At 42.5% G+C, this 21,070-nt stretch overlaps 1 protein-coding gene across 2 annotated transcripts in view; it reads left to right on the top strand.

The window, feature by feature from the left end:
* Positions 1-21,070, top strand: part of CNTNAP2 (contactin associated protein 2) — a 1,715,168-nt gene that overhangs the window by 1,324,770 nt on the left and 369,328 nt on the right. For both annotated transcript variants that reach the window (XM_045565113.1, XM_045565114.1), the window contains one exon: positions 2,815-2,971. In XM_045565113.1, the coding sequence (XP_045421069.1) occupies positions 2,815-2,971 (157 nt within the window). The remainder of the gene's footprint in view (positions 1-2,814; positions 2,972-21,070) is intronic.

Here is a 21,070-nt window from a genome sequence, read left to right as displayed (position 1 = left end):
CAGTCCAGAATTACACCAGTTAAGGATGTCTTCACTTAGGGAGCATATGATCACCATTCATAACTTGATATGGATTGCTACAATCAGATCAGAGTGATCAGCTGAAATTTGCTGAAAAAGAAGAGGAAAACCAAAGATTTGGCAGTACAGTGGTAAGGATGGAAGGGAGGAAGAGGTAGATTTTTCAGAGCATGAGTTCCTTAGAAAAGGAATCTTGCACCATAGGGGGCTTCAAGCAGCCAGAAATCTCCCAGAGAGCAGAGCCTGGGCAGGGCTGCCAAGGAGGTTGCAGCAGGGGGTACCGCTACCACAGTGCGAAGCCTGTTCCTGCTGTGATTGTACCTGTTCTGTTTCCTCTGCTAAAAAGCCCTCTGCGACTCTTTAGCAGAATTTATAGATAAGGTAGGTTTCATCAAGCTAAAATGACGGTTTTATGTTTTCATTTTGGAGACTATATACATTTAATATCCCACTGAAGTGGATGGAATAAAACTATTAATAATTAAATGTCCCAGGGACCATACTGGATCTTACCTTGGTGCCAGGACAATATTTATTTAAGCAGACAATTAAGTTACCTTGTGGAGCCCAGAACTTCCAAAGAACACATTTTGAAAATCACAGATATATACTACATTTCCATCCGGAGCTCCCCATGCATTTCCCCTCGTGCCTCTGAAACAACTTGTTATTGGTGAAAATAACAGAGATCTATTGGTTTCTTTAAGTCTTGGAAAACAAGTATCCTCTTTTCTTTCTCCCTTTCCCAGTTTAATCATCCAAACCATAATAAACCCTTCACCATAATAAAACTTGATCTTAAGTGAGTGCAAACAGTATAGTGATTACATTTAATTCAGTCTGTGTTTAGCTGCTTTAATACAATATGCCTTACTTTGATAATTTAGCTCCTAGTTAACTTAGAATGTGGTTCATCACTACCTAATCTTGTTGCAGTGATTACACCTACTTAATATAGTTAGCTAAAATCTTCATATTCTGAAATTCTTGAACTCTTAGAACTAGATAATGTAATTATTTCTTTTCTCACCATTTCTTACCCTTGTCTTTAAAAAAGTCTTTTCATTTTTATTGCCTTTAGCTGCTTTTCCCCAAAGCTAATTAACAGGTAAATAATGATTTGTAAAGCAAAAAGTAGCACTTCATTAGCATAGCACTGGAATAAGGAAATCCTCTGCTCAAAGTAAATAGAACCATTCTCCTCTTGCTGAATATAAAATATACAACAAAATTAATAATTTCTTTCGGTTACAGTGGTTTAACCAAATTGGCCAGTACTAATAACAAAGCCTACAATTTGCTTTTTCCCTGGAGTATGTTTTTCTTATTGCCATTCTTTTGTGTGTGGCAGATGTGCAAACAGCTAAGTTAAACACTTAGTACTGTGCTTAACTTCTTTTCCTAGGAAGGAGAACAGGATAATATCAATTTTCATCACCCTAACTGGGAGCAGTAGTTATATAAGAACTAGAGTATTATGACTTGAAAAAGGGTGGGGCACAGGAGAAGAAGCTAAGAAACTAGGCTGCTCCCACCAGGTCACTAGTGCGTCACTTCCTTGCACTTGTACTCCATGTATATAGAGCTAATGTCATTGCAGATCACCCCCTTGGATCTCATCCTGATGTCCAATAAAAAAGAGTCCCTCCCTGCCACAAGCTGAGGGTCTGCCATGTGAAATTAGCACAGAGACTGGATCCCATGCGTAATTTAGGGCTCCTACTGGAACACCCACTGCTCAAACAACTTGACAATGAGACTTCCTTTCCTGGGCTTCTACTGTCTACTGCTACCCACCACTGCTACCCTCTCACACAACCCTCCAGCCCTGTTCTTCTACAGATGCATGAAGTCCCACATCTATTTTCCATGGAGAACTCCACCCCTCTGTCTTTCTACATTCTGCTCCCTTTCCACAGGGGCCCTCACCTCTCTCGCATCCTCATTCTTCTGGGTAATGCCCACGCAACCTCCAAGACGTGGTTCAGGCTTTTTGCCTCCTCTGGGAAGCCTTCTCTCATGACCTCCTTCCCCTCACCCACCCTCCTCTGTGTTCGTAATATTGATTAAGTTGTATTCTAATCTGATCTTTCCCCACCACTTTTCTGCTGAGTTTCTTATAATGTTTGGCATACAATGGACCCCAATGGATGTTTGATGCTTGGATGAATGAATGAATAAATGAGTGAATATTAGGCCAAATAATTAGGGAAAGTAATGTAATATAAAGAACGTGGTACAATGAGTTGTGTAGTATAGTGTTGAGCTTATGGTTTGCAGGCTAAGCTGCTGTGTGATTAAAAGAATTGCGTAACTTTTCTAGACCTACGTTTCCTTACCCAAAAAACTAGGAGGTCATACTTTGAAACAGTGATAGTCTATGCTTAGCTCTAATCATCTATGATCTCCATGACTATCAGTTTACAGAAAAGCAGGGAGGTTATGCAGTGAATTGTATGTTGTAGAACCAATTCCTGGCCCATGTGCTTTCATTTTGGACTGACCCCATCTGGGCTGCCCACTTCCTGAATCCGCTCCTAAATTACAGAAGCTAGAATGTAAAATTTCTTCCAAGGAAAAAGGTACATATCCCAGTGAGGGAACTTGAGCTTACCGTTCCCTTTGCTATTTTTTATTAAATGTTTCTATTATTTAAATAAATTTACTTTTAAGAGGGTTGCATGGCGTTCAGCCTGTGAGAGAACATTACTCGTGGGGAGGTGGGTGTAAGTGTGGCATTACCATGACTGAATCCAGGTCTATTTCTAAACGTGCCTTTCCCCTTTTTCGCAGACGGGAGCCCCTACACTTGGTGGGTTGGCAAAGCCAACGAAAAGCATTACTACTGGGGAGGCTCCGGGCCCGGGATTCAGAAGTGCGCCTGCGGCATCGAGCGCAACTGCACAGACCCCAGGTACTACTGCAACTGCGACGCGGACTACAAGCAGTGGTGAGTGCCCCGTCAGCACCGCAGGGCTGGCCCCCGCAAGCCTTCGGGTCCAACTAATTAGATAGAAGAGAAAGTTTGAAAAGGGCTGAAATAATAAGAAAATAGGTAGGGAAGGTTTGGAGCTAACCCAGTTGACAAATGTCAGGAACGTACTGAAAAATATAAAAGCAGAAAGAGGTCAGTGCGACAAGGGTGTGCATTTATAAACAGACTGACACATAATTGATGTGTTCATATTTTATTCACAGAGGAAAATAATGAGCCATGTTGTAGACAGTGACTTGCATTATAAAACGTGCTGCGTAACAAGAGAGGGGCTGGCCCTGGTGGGGAGCCGGGAAGCGGGCGTGCGTGCAGCCCAGAGAGCCCAGGGTCTCCTGCAGCCAGGCCACCACCTCCTGCCATGTTTGCTTTGAGGATCTGGACTGGAAAAAAGAAGGCAGGGTGGGCAGGGGGTTGGGGAGAGAAAAGAAAGGAAAGGAAGAAATCGTTCCTTGCTCTTGTCCTCGGCAAGTGCTTGCCTGTCTACTTTTCTTTCAAACCTGGCATTGTTTATAGGTCTGATATAAATCAGTTCAAGAAAGATCTGTTTTGGGTTTCTTCCATCCCTCTGCTGGCTTTTGTCCTACTTCACAGTGAATGGCTGGGTCAGTGTCAGTCAAAGAAAAAGATAAAATCAGCTGTCATTCCTTGTGAAAAAGAGAGGCCCCAGAAGTTTAGGTGGAAGAATATAAAGCTAAGTGTGGTTCTTTCCAGAAGCACACATCCAGTGCCGGCTTCCTGCATTTTTAGAAACCTTGAGAGGCTCCCTCCCTGCCTCTGGGCAGCTGCTCACAGGGCTGGCTATGCTCACACGTTTCCTCAGGTGACCAGCCACGGTGTTCTTCAGTCCACCTCTGTGTTATGCTATTTAATTTATTCAATTTATGGAACAAATTCATTCTACCAGTTAACCAAGATCTAATTCTGAGAATGTAAAATTATATGATTTTCAGGTAGGATGTTCATTTATTTTCCAAAACCTGTATGTCTTCTAGTAGATAAAACAAATCACTAAAGCTATATATTTTCATGGTTTAGAATGTGTGTGTGTGTGTGTGTGTGTGTGTGTGTGTGTGTGTGTGTGTGAGAGAGAGAGAGAGAGAGAGAAATACTTGTAAATAGCTATCATTATATTTTAATGGTGGTTTATTGTAAAGAAAAGATGACACTCAATTTCTAATTTGATTTCTTTGAAAGATACATCTATACAACACACACACAAACACACACACACACTACACAAGGACTGGCAGTCGGGAATGCAATTGGAAGGGTCTGGGCTTTGAAGTTAACTTTCATTCATTCAGGCAGTCAGTCATCCAATCAGTCATTTATTCAACAAATATTGATTAAACACATACATGCCAGGGACTCTTCTAAGAACTAGGAATAAAACGGTGAATGGCAAGAACAGGAATCCCTGCCCTGACTCATGTTCTTGTCACCATTTGTCACTAGTTTTGTGTCTCTGGGCAAGCCTGGCAGACTCTCCCGTCCATTTGTCTCCCCAACATGACTCCCTGCCTCTTCAGAAGCCTTTGGGTGCAGCCTCCCCAACTGGGAGAATTGGGAGCACTGTGCCAGCTGGGTCACTGTCCAGCTCTGTGGCATCCCAGGGTGACCTGCCGCCAACACTGCTGCTCAGGTCGTCTTGTCCTACCACAGAGGAGAGCGGAGGGACTCAGGAAGCGGGAACTCCAGTGCATACATCTAAGCGAGAATCATTTTTGTCAGACGTCATATCCTGCTAAGTGCTAGGGACGCAGCGATGAATAGAACGTGCACTTTGTCCTCAGGAGTCAAACACTGGCTGAGGGAAAAATACACACACGCAAATGGACACCATAATACAGTCAGTGCTCCGAGGAGGACGTGTGCAAGATACTATAAGAACTAGTGGAAGAGATTTTAAATCTACCTGAAAGAGGGCAGGCTGGAGTCAAGAAAGTCCCCAGAGAAAGGGGCATGCTGGAAAGAGAGGTGAGAGTGTCCCTGGCACGCTCTTCCGTGAATGACCGTCGTGGAGGAGAAGTGTGAATGAGCACAGCCGGTCTGGGGCTCTGTCAGTGACGCGGGTCTGGAATGTGGCATCTAGAAGGAAAGAGCCATCGACAGGCTACACGGGCAGGCAACACGACATCAGAGCTTCCCTTCTCTCTGGGGGTCTTAGGCGTTTGGATTGATGTGCCGTGCGTCCTGTGCGGGTAGCCTCGAGGGGCAAGGGCAGGAAGGGAGCTGCGAAATCACGATAGTCCTCGACAGGCATGCGGGGCTTGAGGGGAACGATGGCTGACCGTGGAGAATGGGGGAATGTACTTCGGGGAAGTGGTATTTATAGGTCTCAATGGCAATGACCACAAGAGAAGAAAGAGAAGAGCCAGGTGTCCTCTCCATGAGGCGCCTGGGAGTGGAATGGCAGCAAGGCCATCTAACAGGCTAATGTGTAATGATTTGAGGAAGACAGATGATGAGTTCAGCTTCGAAAATGTTAACTTTGAGGCACCAGCATAACATCTATGTCTAAACCCCGAGGGGCACCATTAGTGGGATGACAGGTAAAAAATGTGGATTTCAGAGAAATGTGTTTGCCTCTGCAACCATTTCAAGGAACACACCTGAATTCAGATCACAGATGAGAAGACTTACTGCAGCCGTCCTATTCCACCCTCTTCACAGAGCTCCTCCTCTGGCAGGCTTTGATAGAATTATAATATTTTGCAGTTACTCGGGCACTTGGTCACTGCCGATGTCTTGTTCCCTTCTGGCTAAGTCGCAGCTAAGGCTTCTGTAAAGTTTGTCTACTGTTTTATAAAATAGATAGGCACTATGTTTTGAGCAAACTGAACAGTATAATGAATATGTTTATAATAAATAGCTATTAAAATGATCTATTTAGCACAAGAGAGAAAGCTTTTGGAGAAGTCTTATTGGTCTTTGAATTCATTAGCACCTGGCAAAGGACCTCCTATGTGGATGCTCTAAATGTTTTGGAGTAATTGGGGTTGCTTCTAGAGGCCTGTTTCAACACGCTCAGGAGCAGTGGAGAGAGAGCTCGGCTTGAAGCCAGGAGACTCTACAGCCAGGCCCAGATTTGCTGCTCTGTGAGGGAGGCTTTTAACCCCTCTGAAACTTAGATTTGTTGTCTGTATAATAAAAATAAATCTTGGTTGGCAATTTCTTTTGAGAATTAAATAGAATATACAATATAAGAACATTCTATAAATTATACTATATGGGATACATAGTTATTTGGAGTTCTTAATTATGCAATTCTAATTGCAATTCTTAATGATCCCAAAGGAACCTTAATAAATGAAAACAGAGTGTGGAAAGTGCGTCTGTTCAGCTTCTGACCTGCTGTAGAGCAGACCTCAAGTCAAATTCCGCAACATCATGTGGCAGGTGTTAGGGACTAGGCTTTACTGGGGAAAGTGCAAGCAGAGAGGAGCAGGTGCAGGCCCCAGCCCCATCATTCCTCAGAGAGGTGCTAGGGCCAGGCTACTCTGCTGAATGCGCCGAGGGTGTATGTTCTGAGGAAGCCCCTGCTTCTCTCACTTCCCACGGGGCAAGTATGAGAGCAACTCTGCCAGCAGGGAAATCAGTCGCATCGGGCACCGGGTGGTCTGGGTGCCTGCTGTTTACAGGTGTTGTCTGGGAGTCTGTGCCTTCCAGGAACAGGCAGGAAGCCATGGTCCCTTCTAGAAGCTGATTGAGGGTACAGCCTCCCTGACTAGGAGAAATGAGTGAAGAACATTGTTCAGGCAACCCAGAGTACACTGCCACAGTAATTGCTGTTCAATTCTTTTCAGCCACACACACAGAAGAGCTGGGAGATTCAGAAAAAGGAAAATTTAGAACATACATCCAAGGGAAATTCATATATGTGAAACCACATTTGTTGTAATGTTAGGGTAAAAATAAAGGTCCTATTGAATCTCATGCTTTTAGACTCTGTGTCCTGTTAAAAAAAAAAATTCTTTCAAGAACCTTACCTTAATCACAAAGAATCATTTGATTAAGATGGATTGATAGCCAGGCTCAGTGGCTCGTGCCTATAATCCTAGCACTCTGGGAGGCTGAGGCAGGAGGATCACTTGAGATCAGGAGTTCCAGACCAGCCTGACCAAGAGTGAGACCCCTTCTCTATTAAAAATAGAAAAATTAGCCCAGTGTGGTAGCACATACCTGTAGTTCCAGCTACTAGGGAGGCTGAGGCAGGAGGTCACTTGAGCTCAGGAGTTTGAGGTTGCCGTGAGCTATGATGACTCTTACACTCCTCTACCCAAGGCAACAGAATGAGACTCTGTCTTAAAAAAAAAAAAAAAAATGGACTGAGACCAAAATGGATACCAAGTACTCCTCTGCCATTTATTCTCTCTGTGACCTAAGTCAGAACATTTGACTCTTTAAGTTTTCTTATCAGCAAAATAGAGATAGATAATTTAGTACTTCCCCAAGTCATGTAAAGATTATGGGAAAGTGCTGCCATAAATGGATGTTTAAAATTACAATAGGATATGATATTTTTATTATTATTTGAGTATTAAATGGAACCCTAGCTAAAATCATTACAACTAAACTACAGATGCATAAATTGGGGTCCAGAAAAATTTAAATTACTTTCCAAAAGTGATGTTGGAAATGACGAACAGAGAACAGACTAAAGACCCAGATCTCCAAACTTTCAGACCAGCGTTTTTCCACAGTATCGTGATCAAGGAAGATTTAACACATTGTTTTTATCCTTGCAGTGATACTTGAATTTAATGTTTTAACTAGGTACATGTAAGCTTTAAATTTAAAGCTTAAACCATAGACTACATATTATAGCGTTTTGTTAAGAACTTGAAAACTTATGTTGAATATATTTTTTTCTTTTTTACTAGAGTGAAATACATAAAAGTGGAGCTAGTATAAGTGAGATTGTAGCTCAGAGCATGACTGTGTCTCACAACAAAGCTGCAATAGCCTGGGAGTACTATCACCATCTCAATAATTGCCTGATTATCTGTGCTGTGAGAAGTTTTGCACAGTTATTTCTGAAATTGAATGTAATTTAACATTTATGATTTACTATTCACAGCAATAGTAAATATTCCCACCTAGAGTGCCAGAATTCTAATTATGCAAGTCTTGGTCTCGGCTAAGTACCCACTGCTGGGCAATTCCTGGTCTCTTGCAGCCTGACTCAATGAGCTAAATCATCACATCTGAAATTAGCAATTCCAAAATGGAATTATCAGCAAAGGAATGTCATGCATTGCTTGAGTGCCCTTCTCTCATTGTAGAATTTCTGTATACTTGTGTCCTGGCCAAGATGAGCACATACATGGAGGGAAATAAGTGAGCTGAAAAGCCATTAGCATAGACTTTGTGTTGCAATTAGTTAGCAGTTCCCCCCCAACATCAGAAAAGCCAGTCGAATACTAAGGACCATGCATGGAATTGGCTTGTCTGTAGGGCTTTTTCTTCCTGGGCCAAAAATAATCCATGACCAACAATTATAGCAGCAGAAAGGAGTTTACCAAAGAATTTCTTCAATGTTTTAAAGCTGAAAACTTGTATTTGGTTGGGTCAGCTTGTTATCCAAAAACTGCTAGATACTTCGAATATTTTAAAAAGTAATCATATATTATTTCATTGTTTATAAAAAAATTGATCTAAGTGACATTTTTCCATGAAATTGTTGTGCAAATAACAATAGCGTGCATTCATTGAGGGTTAATTACATGCCAGGCATGATCCCAAGTGCTTTCATGTATCATGGCATTTAAATATCACACTCACCCTATTTTTCCCTACTTTACAGATGAGGAAATTAAGCCCCAGAAAGGTTCATTTCTCCCCAGTGTCACAAAGCTAACAAGTGGTAGACCAGAGATTCAGACTCAGGTGGCAACTCCAGACTCATGCTTAGATATTATACAGCAAGTTGTCAACTTTGCATAAATTTTTAGCATGTGCACTATATACAGCTCGATTTCATTTTTTCCAGTTTTTTATTTTGGTAAAATATAAATAATATAAAATTTACTATTTTAAGCATTTTTAAGTTTTTCATTCAGTACATTCATTTTGTTGTACAACCATCACCACCATCCATCTCCAGGGCTCTTTTCATCTAGCAAAACTGAAACTCTATACCCATTAAACAATAACTCCCCATTCCCCTTCCCCTCCCCAACCCCTGGCCTTAAATAATGAGATTCAGAAAATATGATTAAGTTTAGAGTTGTCTGTTTTAGTGCAGGGGCATATCTTGGCATGAGTATAGAATTCATTTGAGATCAAAGCTTGAGGACAGCCACCTGGGAAACACTGACTGCAAACAAATGGGGTCAGTGTTCAAAAGTGGGCAAGTTGAGGTTTCATTCATATAGACAGATAGAGATTAAGAGGGTTGCAGCATTTTCCATGTAAGGCCAGTATACACATTACAGTAATTTGGTTGGTTCCAGTTTGCTATATTCCGAAGAAGATTGCTTTAACATTTTGTGGGGAGTGATCTTATTTCTGGTGCCATTTCATCTTTTCTAGTCCTTTATAGGATAAGAATGAGGAAGAGATTTAATCTGTAATTGGAGAAGCAGATGTCGCAGTTGCATGCTGTGTGACTCAGGCCATAGAGCCACATTCCTCTCAAGGCTCAAAATAATGTAAAGTTCCAACTGCTTTAAGTTTGAGTTATTTCATTTCACACCACCACCATTTTATCTTCTGTCTCCATGATTTTGACTACTCTAAGTACCTCATATGGTGAATCATACCGTAGTTGTGTTTTTGTGACTGGCTTATTTCATTTAACATGATGTCCTCAGGCTTCACCTATTTTGTAGCACGTGTCAATTTCCTTCCTTTTTAAGACTAAATAATGTGCCACTGTTATGGGTGGAACACATTGTGCTTATCCATTCATCCATCAGCAGACACTTGGCTTTCTTCCACATTGTAGTGATTGTGAATAATGCTGCTATGAAAATGGGTGTACAATTTTTTTAATATCTACTTTTACATGTTTTAATATCTCTGTGGTGTTCCTGATTTGGTGTTTTTTAAATCTCTTATTTTAATTTTACATTAAAGGTATTATCATAAATATGTTCAAATATTTTCTATATAGAACCTGGTTTTGAATCCTGACTCTGGTGGCTTGCTAGCTGAGTGACCTTCAGCAAGTTACAGAAGCTCTCTCTGACTGTTCCCTTAGCCACAAGATTTAAATAGTAACCATACCTGCCCCATATGGTAAATAGGAAGTATAAATGAGAGCATACTCATAAGTGAGAGGGCATATCCACATTTCACTAGTAAATGCTCAAAAAACATCTATTCTAATTGCTGTTACTATTAATATTTCCAGTAAGCTCACCTCAAACCACAACATGCCTACACACACACACACACACGTACACGCACACACACAGTTATCTCATGGTTTCCTGCCATACAGCTTCATAGGTGTCCAAGAACAACTCCTGGCTCTTCCATTCTGACCTTGCCTGAATGCCTTGCTGCTAATAGCCCCCTCGTGTTCTCCTGGCTGTGGCTGTCTCAGTCTGTCAGTCACTGGTGGAAGGGAGAGGCACCGTCATCGTCCCCAGCGCAGCAGAAATCAAGCTGTGGCTTTCGGCAAGACTTGACTGAAGGATTGGAGCTAAGAGAAATACTACACAGAGAGAAACCTGCAACTGCTTTCTGAAATAGCCACTCGTAGAGACCATGCAGGAAGGAGCCTGACCCTCGAGACCCTGCAACTCCCCATAAAGTTCCCCGCAGGTCTCAGCGCTGCTCCCGCTAATGAGGCTCCCGGTGCCTTGCTGGGCACTTGGGTCCAAGCCAAACCTCCTCCAGACCCCAGAGGAAGAGGAAGTCCTTCCTCCCCACCCCAAGCCCTACCTCACTTCCTACAGGAGGAACATTTGTTTCTCAGGCTAACTGGCAGTGCAAACAGTAAACCCCTAAAGGAGAAAATTCCCAGCTCAAGCCACAAAAGGCTCTGTCAGTCACCTGGCCCAGACCAGGCCATCCCTGTGGTCTGTTCTGGGACCTGAGTGTGTTGAGCGTGTTTTCCCAAACTGAGGTTTCAGCCTTAGGTGACTCCTCCTGTGAGACAACAGTGCATTGCAATGTGTGTAGTGATGCTACCTATCAGTCCAGTTTTATTTCATAATCTCTCCTCATTAAGGGAGAACAAGGTAAACTCTGTAAGTTCCTCCTTCTACAATTCCATGTGGGGAGAAGCCAGGACAAAAATGCAGCCACATCTCCAAAGAGTAAAAATTAGTTTTCATGGATAAGGCAGCTTAAATCCAGATTTATTAGGAGGAGGGCATTTCTAATATTGCAGGGACAGGTCTTGCTAAATTTCCAGTATTAAACAGAAAAATGCTTCACAAGGGATATTAAACTTAAATTTCTGCCTCCAAATTCAGAAGTATTTGCCAGACACATCCATAGATGAAAAGCAGCAAAGGTGATCTCTTAGGAAGTAGAGATTCTACCCCAGTGACAACACAAGAAATCACTTGTGACCACCACTCCCACCCCACCTGCCTCCCAAACAAACAAACAAACAAACAGAAACAGTTTTTACAGCTTCAGATTTTTAGGGCCCACGAACAGGCAGTTAAAGGAAAGAAAAAGAAACATAGACAATGGATATTTGAAAAGAATCTCAGTTTCTTACCTTTAAAAAGTTTAAATAAAGACAATTGTAAAACATCCTCTTTCTAACATCAGTTTGGAAAAGAGAAACCTATCAGCATGAGGAAGAGGTCGCTCCAGGGCGGTAGTGGCAGCCGGGGCTGTAGCTGGACAGTCATATCCCCGCTCCAGCACTGAGCCAGGTAGCAAGACCTGTCTGCGCCTCGGTTTCCTAAAATGTACACCAGAGATGATAACAGGGCCTGCCTTCGGCGATGGCGTGCGGGTCAGAGGATCCAAGCCTGGTGGAACATGGCGCTGAGAATTACCTCCAGCAGACTGAGCATAGGTAGCTCTTTGCCCTGTCAGTGAGGGCAAAATGCCCTCTTAGTAGGATGGAAGACTGAAGCCACCTTTTTGAGGGAGAAATTAGCATCAAAACTTTCACACGACGTTCTTTGACTGAATCCTTCACTCTATGGCATATACCATCTTGAACAAAGACAAACATATATTTTCTAAGATTGCGTTTTCCATTTTTTGTAGCAGTCAAAACAAACCCAAATAAAGCTGTAAACAATAGAAATTTCCATTAATAGCTTTAAATAATTATAATGTTATAAGGTTATTAAAGGAAGGAAGTAGTTACATAAACTACTTACGTAACTTACGCATAGGAAGACGGCCAAGAGGAAAAGTGCAAAGAGCAAGTTGAAGAATGGCATGTATGAGATGAGTCTGGAGTTTAATGTGTATAAATCCGTAACCCTTACACACGCATAGATAATTTCTTAAAAATCTACAAAGAAACCGTTACCAATGGCTAACACCGTAGATAAGGATGTGGGGTTTGTGGGGGCCTGGCTTGTCCCATTCTATATCTTGTTAATGCTTTGAATTTTTTGCCATGGTCATAGTTACCCTGTTCAGTTAAAATATTTAAAAGTAGTTTAAAAACTAAAATAAAAAATAAGGACTCCAGCCAGCATCCCAACATATGATAAAACAATATTGAATTAGTCTTTCAAAAAAAATCAGATAGAAGAATAATTTTCAACAACAACAAAAAGCATCTCATTGGCTCTGAGAGCCCCAATATTGAAAGGAATTTCTCCGCTAACTGGAGGTTTTCTCTCTGCTCAGTTGGCACAATAAAACCAAGAGCATTCATACCATTAGCTTCATAACCGCATGCAAAACGTAAGTTTTTCTTTCTTATTGATCTGCATTCTGTGGAAGTCATGTTTGTGTTTTTAAATCTTTTGGAACCCTGCTTGGGAAACAATCACTTTACTTTCCAATATTCAGTGGTCCTATCCATGCATATTTTAGGAATATGATATGAGTACGGATATCAAGTATGAGTAATACTCTCCTGGTTGTTAAACTGACCGAAACATTAGTTGATATGCAAGTAAATGAGTGTGCATGTGCATGTGTATATAGAAAAAAATAGGAAAATGGACAATCATCAATATGTTTCCTTTTAAGATACATAAATAGAGATGTCATTTTGATCTGATGAAGGCTATTTTCATTCAGTTTAGCTTTATTTAAAAAAGAAGAAGAAGAAAGGAAACTCTTAATTTTAATCCCATTTAAGCCCAGAGCATGGGTTGCGGTATCAGACGAGGGCCAGAGCAGTCTTCAAAAGGGTTACACCACTCCGTGCCGTTGTTCCTTATACTTTACTGTAGTTACTTGGCACATTTCATCCACCCTGAGGTTGCGTCTCAACAGGGTATTCCTGGAAAGGCTAAGAACTAAACTCTTTCAGAAGGGTAACTACTTTGGAACATGTGGGTCCGGGTTAAGAGCCTCAGGCAAGGGCTCCTGCTCTCTTTCATTCGGAATTTGCTTGGGACGTGAAGGCGGAGTGTCAGGGAGGCTGAACGAGGCCGGGGCTGGACGCTCAGGTTACAGAGCTGCCTCCAAAGCCACTGTCTTCCTGCAGCCCTGTGAGTTAAAAGCCCTGTTGGCAACGGGGGTGGGGAAATGTCTCTCCTAGTTTCCAAAAGAAGCATAAAAATGATACATTATATACTGTCGCAGGGATATTTTGGAGCCAGCCTGCTTGGCACAGCATAGAACCCTCCTGTCACCTCATGGACTGTATCATGACAGAAAGGTAATTGGGCACCAGAGACGATGTCAGCCAAGTGTCAATAAGGTTTGACCACTGCCCCCAAATAATATTGATGACAGGAAAGAGAGAGATTAATCAGGTGTGAGCCTGTCAAATGTTCAGAGCACGCTGCGGGCTCCCGAAATAGATACAGCCCACCGACAGCATGTTAAATGGACTTGAACAGAGTAGATTATTTAGGCATCTCGAGAAAAACAGAACTAAGATTCAAAACAGCTTTCTGGAAAGAAAAAATAGTTGATTTTTTTTATCAGCATTCTTCTCTACAACATGCTTTAAAAAGAGGGAGGTCTGTGGTATATTCTGGAAAAAAATTACATCCTCACCAAAAATCAATCATGATAAAAGGATCAAATGACAAGGCATGTCATTGAGTTTAAAGTGCGGATGAAGCAGTTTTGAAGCTGCTATAATTGTGGGCCATGCAGATGCAACCCATTGTTCACTATGTGTCCCCCTGAAAGCCCAAAGCCCCCAACATCTGGAACTCCCCTCAACTTTTCCCACCAGACCAGCCGTCTGCTCCTAACACTCCCTCTGTGTGTATAAACCCACCCTTGCAATTTCCCAAGCACGAAACTCCATTGCCATATAGACGACCAAGGGGTCACCACTTCCCTCACGTGCATTCTGCCTCCCATGGCCTTTCACAAACACCTGACCATCTGTGACCACTGCATTTCTTGCTGCTCTAAATTGAAGCTATGGTATTGCAACAACCTTCCAAAATAATTTCCAGGCTTGAAACTCCCCTATCCTACAACTCTATTTACAACTGTGGTTATCGCTGTCTGGCTTCACCTGAGAATCACCTGGGGAGCTTTACCTATTACTGACAATAAGGCACTGTCTCAGACTAATTAGATCCAAATCTCTAGGGATCATTTCTGGCCATTCTTGATTTTGCAAACTCTCAAGATTTCTAGTGGGAAGCCAGGGTTATAAACCACTGATTTAGGGTGAGGTTGAGCTGCACATAATAGAAAAATAAATAAACAAATAAGAGTGCTTAAACAAGATGAAAATTAGTTTCCTTTCATGTAAAGGAGGCCCATGCTCTTTCCAACTCTCTGTTCTAATGGTATTTGGGTTTGACATCATCCTCAGGATCCAACATGGCTTCTAGAGCTCCAGCCATCACATTCACATTCCAGGTGGTAGGTAGGGGAGGAGGAAAGAAGGCATGCCCTTTCCCTCTGAAAATGACTTTATGTACTAATTCCTTTTACATATCATTGACTAGAACTTCAGCTAAATGGCCACAACTAGCGGCAAAGACGGCTGGGGTATATAGCCTTTAACTGGGCGTGAATGTACCTTAGTAAAAAGGAGGGTTCTGTTACCAAAGAAGAGGAGGATGAGCATTAGGAGGCAACTCACAGTCTCTGTCCCAGGTGTTAAGAATTCAAAAGGGCCCTGCTGATATCCTGTGCACACACCTGCAGTAGCCCCCTGTCACCTCCCCAGGGTAAATCCAGACCTTCAGTGACTGTTTAGGAAGCTCCGGAGTCTCTCTCCACCTTGCCATCCCTGCTTTATCTCACCCGAAGCTTCCTAAGGATGTTAGTACTGCCTCGTTGCTGGCCCTTTGCCGGCACCTAACACACGTCTCCTATTCAGCAGCATCCACTCCTGCAGAACCGGCTTCCGAGCTCCTTCCCGGGGAAGTCTCCCGCCTTTGTCCACACCCCAGTGTCTAGTAAAAGCCCATGTATTAAAGACCTGCTTCCTGAGGGTCTCAAAGTAACTTACATTTATTATAAAGTTATTTTCTGCCTTACCTGTAACTAGTTTCCTAGATATCTGTCTTCTCTCTCAAATTATAAGCTTCAGGAGGCCAAGCACCACGGCTCCTGTGTATTTGCAAATCCTCCATGCTTGTCACTTAGCAGCTACTCCACATCCATTTGCAATTTGAGTTACATTTGAGGTCCTTTTAAGTGTCAATTTTTTTTTGATGTTTATAAACTTAGTCGTGAGACATAAACCCACACAGAGACACACACACACCTCTACTTTCACCTTTATAGATAGTTTTACAACAGAGAGCAAAAATTGGAAAGTTACTTTATACTAAATGGTAATGTAGTTTGTCCAAGATAGTTTTTAAAGAGCTAACAGATCGTGAGTACTAATATATATATGCATATATATTAGTAAATATATATCTATGCTCACACAGATATTTACACATGTATACCTATATGTTACATGTACATCCTGTATTACTAAATGTGATATATAATAATTTTGTTAATTTTTTGGAAGCATTCCAGCTGTCTTCATTTAATACCTGATATTAAGGTGACATAAATTACTGTTTATTCAGGAAGAGAAATTTTAAAGATGCTTGCCTGCCTGTCCCTGCCAGCACTTGTCAGTATCCTCACGTTGGGTTAGTGTTAGGCAGAACAATGGTCCCCAAAGTGTTGGTGTCCTAACCCCCAGAACCCATGAATGTGTTACCTTCCATGGCAGCAGGGACTTTGCAGATGTCATTCAGGGTGTGGACCTCCAGATGGAGAGATTATCCCGGTTTGTCATGGTGGGCCTGATCTAGTCACATGAGCCCTTTGAAGTGGAGACCTTTTCCCGGCTGTGGTCAGAAACAAACATGATGACGGAAGAATGGTCAGATGCTATGCTGCTGGCTTTGAAGGTGGAGGAAGGGGCCCACGAACCAAGGGGTGCAGGCATCCTACAGAATCCGGAAGAGGCGAGGAAATGGATTCTCTCGCAGAGGCTCCAGAAAGGAACACAGCCCTGACGACACCTTGACTTGAGTCCAGCCAGACCCACATCCGAACACTAACTAACCTGCAGAACAGGAAGATACTAAATTTGTGCTGTTTTAAGCTACTTGGTTTGTGGTGATGTGCTATGGCAACAATAGAAAACTAACATTTTCCTTTCTAGTGCGGTGATGCCATCGAAATGAGTCTGCAGAACTTTCCTTGTGTGGAGTCTTACAGAGGGAAGGCTCACTGACAGAGTAGCTTTGCAGGTAACATAGAAGGTATTTCCACGAAGTGATTTTGTGGCCACACCCTGTCCCCCTGCCCATCCTTTGCTTGCTGATGCTGGGAGCATCAAGCCAGGGAAGAGGATGTCCAGGGCCTCCCTTCAGCGGTGGCCGGCAACACCAGCGCAGATGGGTTGTCTGTTCTTACCTGTGACCGGGTCTCTGATTAGACACCTACTGGCAGGAATTTTAAAGACTCAGAAACATTCATTTATACATCCATTCACTCAGCTCACAGCTGAGTCCCTGCTGTATCAGCACAGGCTAGACCCTCCCCATTGGTCCTCGACACAGGGTGGGAGGGTAGGTTTGAGGCTGATGCCTCCTGCTGAAAGACAAGTTCAAGAACATGTCTTCTCAATTCCTTCAACATTACAATTTCACATACCTGATCCTCATCCTGTCATTTTTTATTTTAGTAGGCAGGCAGAGAAATGAGTAGATAATGAGGGCTTTATGCATTTTCTTATTTTCATAATAGCTAATGAGTTAAAGAGGGATGTTATGGGCATTATGGGATTTCCAGTTGTAACAGCCTCATTTTGTGGCAGATGCCGTTCACCTGCATCCCACGCCACTCTTCGTCTGGCTCAGTCTCTGCCGTGTGTGAAACTCTTCACGATCCAGGTAGCCTCAACCTATTAGCAGTGAGCTTTCACAGCTGGGACAGTGCCTGGAAAATTATAAGCACTATTATTTTCTATTATGATTATTATCTAGGGTATGTTGGGCCAGCTTACTGCATTGAACTGAAGCTATCTTATTTCCTAAGGACCTTATATTTATAGTCAAATATAAAGTAGACTTTTCTAGAGTCATTCATTCCATCCATTCATTTAAGCATTTATTAATGAGTCCCTGTTATGCACAAGGCACTTTGCCAGGACCAATGATAATAAAAGATGAATGCCACCTCTGCTACTTACTAGCTGTGTGACTTTGAGAAGTTACTTAACTTTTCTCACCTCAGTTGCCTTGTCTCTAAAGTGAGAATAATAATATTACTTACCAGTAGAATCTTGTGAAGACTTCTACTTTTATGCAATATGTGTATTGTTTTCTTAGGCTTCTGTTTTTTAGGAGTTTGCAAGCCTAATAGAACAGGAGCAGTGGACCAAATAGGCAAGGAAGGAAGCAGATCTATTCAGAAAACACTTATTGAGTCCTTACTGTGCACAAAGGCAGAATATCAGTATGGCAGGGAAATTCAATAATGAGAACACAGAGTAACACTACAACATGGGGTGGGATTTTAGAGTGCACATTTGGCAAACCAAAGAGAACTTGTAAACCCCTCTAAGGGCTCTAGTAAAAATTGTTAGGAATGATTCTATCAAGTCCCAGTTAGCCACATATAAATTATCCCCATTGTAGACTCCCATGGTATATATTTCTAGTATAAAAAGCATTACAGGGATCACATTTAGTCCTTGTTACATTTTAAATATGCATGTCAATGCAAATTACAAATATTGAAAGGAAAATGAGGACAAAAGGAAAATAAATTAAGAAATTTGTTGAGAAAAAGAAATGCAATAACATGAAACAGCCAATTTTTCTTGTGAAGAGCAGCCTTCTCATTTCTAAATGTATTAGTTGGTTTTGTGTTGACTGTGCCCCAGCCTTGCATATCATTTGATGTCAGCATTGGAAGAAATCCATCACTGACACCAATGTGGCAGCCTTCTGAAGGGTCAGGCCTGTGGGGCACCTGGAAGGGCCACCCAAACGTCACTCGTCCTTTTGAGGGCTCAGATTGCCCAGTAGTCTTCCACTTCTCCCAGGCTGCTTACTGTGTGGTAGGAACTCATCTCTAAAGGGAATGTGATAACATGCAAATGGAAACTTGGATTTTTTTCCTAGTGTTGGGTTAGTTTCTTCAGTATACCCATCCTACCCTTAGTCTGCCCCAGGGCACGTGGTCTGTCTGCAGAGTCTAAAGACCCTTCAGACTACCCATAATATTTCTGTGACTGCCCATCCTTTCCAATTCTAGGAGTAGTTCAGACTGTGTTCATCTCTCTCAAGACTTCATGTAGAGACTTTGGAATGGAGAGGACTAGGGAGTGAAAGAAAATGGACTTCGTGCAAAAACAGAAAAACAGGCTTACAAGGCACTAGAGAGGGTTATGAGTTGTTAGTAAAGAAGGGGTGCAAAAATCAGCTTGTTATAATTTATTCCAAGCTCGGTGAGATATCTATGTAATGTGACCACTAAAATACACAACAAAATAAAGCAAAATGCTAAGTCACCTTAGGCAAGTGTCCAGATCATGGGAGTTTCCAGCAACCATCAGTTAGACCATATCTAAAGTATTATATCCAGTACTGAAAAACTAAAAAAATGGGAAATGTGATCAGGAAATTTGATAGCTGTTCTGTATGATGAGCAACTGAGGGAAGAAAGAAAGGAAGGATGGGAGGGAGGAAGGAATGAGGAAAGGTAGGAAGGGAGGAAGGAAGGCCACTATCCAGTGCAAGAGTCCCTTCCCCAGTGTTAAAAGTTTAATTGTGTCCCCAAAAGATATGTTGTGAATGTGACCTTATTGAGACATACGGTCTTTGCATATGTACTCAAGTTAAGGTGAGGTCATTAAGGTGGGCCCTAATCCAGCATTACTGTTATCCTTGCAAGAAGAAGAGAAGAGACCCAGAGACAGACATGCGTAGAGAAGAGAGCACCATGTGGGGATGGAGGCAGAGACGGAATGATGTGTCTACCTGCCAAGGAATGCCAAGGATTGCCAGGAATACCAGAAGCTAAGAGAAAGGGCTGGAACAGAGCCTTCAGAGAGAGCCTGGCCCTGCAAACACCTTGATATCGGACTTCTATCCTCTAGAGCAGCAGTCCCCAACCTTTTTGGCACCAGGGCCCAGTTTCATGGAAAAAAATTTTTCCATGAATAGGGCAGAGGGTGTAGGGGGGAAGGGGCGTGAAGCTCAGGCAGTGATGCCCGGCCTGGTTCCTAACAAGCCTCAGACCAGTACCAAGCAATAGCCCAGGGGTTGGGGGGCCACAGCTCTAGAACTATGAGAAAGCAGGTGTTCTAAGCGGTCCAGTTTGTGGCATTTTGTTATGACAGTCATAAGAAACTACTACACTCAGCAGGACCGACAGAGACAGTCATCTGCCTTAGCCTGCGCATCCCTAATGCTGTTTCCATCTCTCAGGCCAGCGTGTTTCCATGGTGAACAGCTCTGGGCGTTTGCTGAGGGCTTCCCAAACACCAGGTACCACTCTAAGAACTTTGTCAGAATTTCTTTATGTGATCTTCACATCAACCCTGTAAAGTAGGTACCATTGTTATTCTGACTCTGTCAATAGGGAAACCAAGGCTTAGAGAGGTTGAAGAACCTGCCCAGGACCACACTATTAATAAGGGATGAATGGGAGGCCATCTGATGCTGGGGCCATGGTACCACACTTCCTGTAAAGAAATAGGAAGCCAGTGTGATGGTTAAGAGAGCTAAAAATAGGCAGGGAAGCTGAAACAGAGAAGGCGTTAGGAAAGATGAAAGAAGTAAATGCAACCTTAGACTGTCCTTGCTCAGGGTGTGAGAACTAAGCTGTGCACAGAGTAGACACAGGGAGAGTGATCGCACCTCTTAAGTCAGAAATGGAAATGTGTGTGGAACTGGGGACTGGCAAGGGAGACCCAAGAAAGTGTCCAGAAAGAATACGCAAAGTAAATAAAAATTAACCATCTGATGCCAAGCTCTTATTAAATTAGCATACATAAAATTGCATCGATGTTGTCTTCAATGTATTGACATTTTCAATTTAGTGAGGGTAAAAACACATAGGATGGCTCTATTTTCTCCAATAATGTTTAAGCTCCTTTTTGTTCTTTTCTGAAACCTTTACAGCCATTGAGGGGTACATACACACCATCTCACCAGTCTCCTAGTTACTTTCATCTGGAAATTACCAAACTTCTTTGTCATCTGAGTTTTCCTACCTAGAACCAGCAGGACTTTGCAGTTTGGGGCCTGGGGTTTTTCTCCCGTGCCCTCATATTTTAGTGATCTTCCTCCCAACCCATTCTTTCTTGTCATTATGAGGAATGTACTTTCCATTCCTGGGAGCCTGTCTTCCCTTGTTTACAAGCCACGGTTGTCAGTGAAGGCCCCAGAAATCAAATCCAATCGAATGGAACCAGCAGAACAGTCATTTAGCAGAGTCACAGCCATCGCCTGTGTCCAGACACCAGAAATGTCCCTAGCCCCTCCAGTTATCCTGGAGAAG

This window comes from Lemur catta, chromosome 11 (assembly GCF_020740605.2).
Source record: "Lemur catta isolate mLemCat1 chromosome 11, mLemCat1.pri, whole genome shotgun sequence".
In the NCBI taxonomy this organism is placed as follows: domain Eukaryota; kingdom Metazoa; phylum Chordata; class Mammalia; order Primates; family Lemuridae; genus Lemur; species Lemur catta.
This window is presented reverse-complemented; position numbering and strand designations above follow the sequence as displayed.